The following is a 4967-nucleotide window of genomic DNA, read 5'->3' as shown; positions in this document are numbered from 1 at the left end:
TTTTGAGCTTTCACCTACTAATCCAATTCAGTTGCAGAGTTGCTGCAAAACTTACATTGCCTGGTCAATTTGTGGGATCCCATTTCTTTGAAACCACTCTGGCATGTGAAACGCGTCATGCAATGCCGGTCTCACATCATTTTGGAGAGAAAGGCGCTTGAGAAGCGGAAATATCACTCTCATAAGCTAAAATGTTTCAAACATAATTGGATCAATAACGATGGAGATTTTAAATTTAGAACCGAAGAACGATTTTATCAACAGTTCCACTTTACCTGATCATCCATGGGCTGTCCAGCTGAAAACGTAAGGCACGGTATCCCATTCAATGGCTGTAGTAGGAAACTATATGGATTGTTATCAACAAGTACAATTCTACGGAAATCTTTGGACAAACAAGAAAGATCCTTCACATGGTCTCTGTATTCCCTGAAAATGGTAGCATGCCAGCATTAGAAAACTGAACCAGCTCAACTAATGCAGCAGAAAGCTTGATTTCATAAACAGGACTATGAACAGACTAGGATCAACAGCATATAGAAGTTGGCAGGAACATACGGTACAATAACCGGTTTCCCATAAAGTGGACATAAACAAGATAACATCAGGCAAAGGTACTATAAAACAAAAAATAATACCATGAGTGCTTGTGTTGGGAAACAGTCCAGTGCAAATGTGCCCTCATAGATCTGGTTCAATCCATTCTACAAGAAAGAAGAAAACTCTACCAACCAGGACTAACCCTTAGTGGCATTTTTCTAAGAAACTGATTCTAAAAGAAGAAACGGTTTCAACCGCTTCTGAGAAAAAAAGAGACATGTTTCAATCTTGGATATGCACATACTGGTGGTGTACCTCCAATTTACACAACACAATAATAAAGGTGGATAGAAGTTGTAGATGACACCAAATCAAAAGAAATGCAAAAATTCCACTAGCATGAATGGAATGCCACCGTGTTATGGTGTACCTAAGTACCTTGTACAAGCACTTGTGATATTTAAGTTACTACTTGCAAAGGCCTCCCACTAAAATCAGTCAGGGTGGCACTTCACTATTTCAGCGAGCACGAGAATTATCCTCTATATAAAGTCAGGAACAAAGAGTCCATCATTTACAGCTTATAGAGATGTTAATGACAAACTTACGTAGTAACAGTTGATGGTCTGTAGAGACGGCGACAGAACCTATTGTGAGCATCTATCCTGTCAACCAAAGGCTTTGCATATCCTGGGGGAAGCGCAGATCAGTTAGATACAGGGCTCTTGATGGAGAGCAAAATGAATGTTGGACAGGACAAACCTTCCAGACCAGCGGTGAAGAGTATAAGATCGGCAAATTCACTAGTTTTCTGCAAAAACTCGTGCAAACCAGGACGCTCAAAGACAGTTACATGATTCACCCTCTGTCTGCCTTTGGCATCCTTTTACACCAAGAATAGAAATTCCCATAAGTACCTTCTTGAGAAAGTGAGAACTTAACAACAATATCATAGGAAAAGGGGGGAAAGATGGTCACATGCTTGCCTTGTCGGATGATACGCACTCCATGTCAAAGCAATGCAACCCTGCTTCGACCGCCTGGGTGCGCACGGTGGCAGGAAGGCTCGATGACTCGTATGCACAGATTAATGTTTCATCCAAGTCCAACACTACCTGAAGATACACCCCCAAAATAGTGTATATATTATGCAGTCAGAAAGGAAGCTCACCCAAGAAGACTTGATATCATTCGCAAAAAGAAAAAGGAAGACTTGATATAAAACAACTAATAAACAAACATTCATAGCATGCCATTCTGCTTAATTAAGATATGCATAGTGTTATTCTGTTAATCATGCCTAAGAAATCATACTCAGAATGAACCTTGCTCGACACTCCTGTCTGCAGATAGCAATCCAGTTCTAGAACCACAGCTGGTTTAGCTGCAGTTAACCACTAACCTCATAAACCCCAACCACCACGGTGATCCCTAGTTCCCTAACATAGCAGACTACTACCCTTTCGCGCGGCAACACATGGGCCCGTACCGTGAGCCGCCCAGGCGGCGGGGACAGGGGCGGCAAGTCGTCGGCGGGGGCCTTGGAGGGGAGCTGCACGAAGGCCACGGCGGGGGCGGCGGAGAGGATGGGGTGGCGGAGGCCGAGGGACCTGAGGAGCTTCCCCAGGGAGGAGGGCGCGCCGCGGATGACCCGGAGAAGGACCTGCAGGAGGAGCGCGAGCCACCCCACCACCGCCCACCACGCCGCCTGCCCCCGGTGCTGCGCCGCCGGCGTCGGCGAGTAGACCTCGGTCGCCGCCGCCATGCCCGCGGTCACCGGAGACGGGGATATGAGATAATGCTGGGGTGGACGCGGAGGCGGAGACCGGGCGGGAGGAGCGAAGTGGAGGGGAGGAAGCAATCATAAAGGCGCGCCGGTCGTCGGTCGCGGGCGAGGAGGTACTGTGAAATTTGTGACAGGACGGCCCAGTTAACAAGACGGCCCAGTTAACAAGACAGCCCAGTAATATTTTCTGCCCTGAAGCCTTACAATAAACATCCAATAGGTTTGAAACCGCTACAACCCCTTCATTACTCGACTTGAACAACAACAGGCTATCATCCGCGAATAGGAGGTGGTTTACGGCCGGAGCTGAAGCTGCCACCTTGATCCCACCCAACACAGATGACCGAGAACTGGTTTTAAGTACGCACGAAAGGCCCTCTGCTGCTATCAAGAAGAGGTAGGGGGATATCGGATCTCCCTGTCGAATACCTCGTGATGGTGTAAAAGACTCAAGTTTCTCTTCATTAAATAAAACTGAGAATGAGACTGAACTGATCATACTCGTGATAATGTCCATCCACTGTTGAGCAAAACCAAGCTTGATCATCATTGCTTTGAGATACGCCCATTCCACTCTGTCATATGCTTTCATCATGTCCAATTTCAGAGCACAATGGCTATTTGACCTAGACCTGCTCCTCTTCATAAAATGTAAGCACTCGTAAGCACAAATAATATTGTCAGTTATAAGCCGGCCTGGAACAAAAGCGGACTGCTCCTCTGATATGATGTCAGGCAAGATAATTTTCAACCTATTTGCAACAACCTTAGAGGCAATTTTGTAAATGACATTGCATAAACTGATAGGCCGGAATTGGGTAAGGAGAGTGGGGTTCATCACCTTGGGAATAAGCACAAGTACTGTATCATTAACACACGCCGCACTTTCCTCCCCTCTGATTATACGAAAGACTGTTTCCGTCACTTCGTCACCACATATATCCCAGTGCCTTTGATAAAACTGAGCTGGGAAACCATCCAGTTCCGGTGATTTTGTAGGGCCCATCTGGAAGAGTGCCTTCTTCACCTCATCTTTTGTATATGGAGCCGTTAGCATCTCATTCATCCGTGGCGTTACTTTCCTGGGAACATGTTGGAGCACACGGTCCATGTCTGTCACCCCCTCCGTTGTGTACAAGTTTCTGTAAAAAGCGGTGACCATCTCTCTTAATTCCGCCAGGTCCTGCACCTGAACTCCCAGCGAGTTTGCCAAGGCTTTAATCATGTTCTTTTTCCTTCTCATGCTTGCACGCAAGTGGACGAACCTGGTGTTTTTGTCTCCTGATGCCAGCCATTCAATCCTCGATCTTTGGCGCCACATTAACTCCTCTCGGTGGTAGAGCTCTACCAGCTTATCATTAAGCTTGATCTCCAAGTGTGACGGTCCTATTCTACCCGGTTCGCTTCGGAGCCGTTCAAGTTCGGCCGTCAACCACTTGATCTCCTTCCTAACGCTGCCAAATGTATCTCTATTCCATTTGCCGAGGTTGGATGCAACCTTCTTAAGTTTGTCCTGTAAATCTACAAGACTCAGCGCAGGTGCAGCTCCTCCCCAACACTGTTGCATTGTTTCCTTCCACGACTCATGAGTCTCCCACATCACCTCATATCGGAATGGTGGTTTTGGGGTCGGCTGCACCTGCTCCTCGGTCATACTGATGAGAATCGGGACATGGTCTGATGAAGCGGCTGTGAGGTGCTTAACTGATGCTGCGGGAAACCTCGAAATCCAATCAACCGATGCCAACGCCCGGTCGAGACAGACCCGAGTGAAACTCCCTCCCGTGACCTTTTTCTCAAACGTCCAAAAATTTCCTTGATAGCCCAAATCCTCCAACATGCAGACATCAACCACCTCGCGGAACCCCTATATTTGGGCATTACTACGTTCTCCAATACCTTCTTGTTCTTCCGGACGTAGCACCTCATTGAAATCCCCGAAGCATACCCAAGGGAGCTCGCTCAAACTTGCAATGCCTTTCATTGTGTCCCAAGTCTGATGGTGTATATGTGTTTGTGCTTCTTCATAAAAACAAGTAGCTCTCCAAGAATCAGTCCCCGGCTCATCAATTTTACAATCTACGTGATACACATAGTACCCCAAAATCTCGACTTTTATTGGATTATTCCAAAAAATTCCAAGGCCCCCACTACGGCCCTGACTGCTTACAGCAAAAGCGTTATCGAAGCCAAACGAACTTGCTAGATTTTCCACCCTAACTCTATCAATTTGAGTTTCAACAATACAAAGAAGGGTGGGGGCAAATTTCCGCACTAGCTCGCGGATTTCCCGAACTGTCGCGGCTTTGCCCGCGCCGCGGCAGTTCCAGCTAAGGATACTCATTGTGCCCGGCGGAACTCCGCCTGGGAGTCCGCCGATGATGCATTTGATGTGTTGTCGATCCTGTCGCTATTGCCCTTTCCCTGGTTGAACTTCTCCAGTGTTTGATCAAATTTGGTCCGCTTCGGGTCTTGTTTTGGCGGCAGACTCAACGGTACCTACGGCGGAGGCAGAGCCAGCAGTCCACCCCTCCCTCCACCACCCGTGTTGGTCACATGAGAACGAGCCATTGTAGATGGATTTGCCTGGGTTCGTTTCCTGTTTCCTTCTGCCTCCTCCATGTCAGCATCATGACCACCG

The 4967-nt window shown here is 47.4% G+C and overlaps 1 protein-coding gene across 1 annotated transcript; it reads right to left on the bottom strand.

Annotated features, from left to right (window-relative positions):
• Positions 1 to 6: 6 nt before the first annotated feature.
• LOC119283216 (CTD nuclear envelope phosphatase 1 homolog) lies at positions 7 to 2363 on the bottom strand. Its single transcript, XM_037562923.1, has 6 exons — positions 2030 to 2363; positions 1527 to 1655; positions 1303 to 1423; positions 1149 to 1230; positions 276 to 429; positions 7 to 186 (listed from the first exon to the last, which is right to left on the bottom strand). The coding sequence occupies exons 1-6, from the start codon at positions 2303 to 2305 to the stop codon at positions 52 to 54; spliced, it is 897 nt and encodes a 298-aa protein (XP_037418820.1). The 5' UTR covers positions 2306 to 2363; the 3' UTR covers positions 7 to 51.
• Between the last annotated feature and the right edge of the window lie 2604 nt (positions 2364 to 4967).

Source organism: Triticum dicoccoides, chromosome 1A (genome assembly GCF_002162155.2).
Source record: "Triticum dicoccoides isolate Atlit2015 ecotype Zavitan chromosome 1A, WEW_v2.0, whole genome shotgun sequence".
In the NCBI taxonomy this organism is placed as follows: Eukaryota; Viridiplantae; Streptophyta; class Magnoliopsida; order Poales; family Poaceae; genus Triticum; species Triticum dicoccoides.
This window is presented reverse-complemented; position numbering and strand designations above follow the sequence as displayed.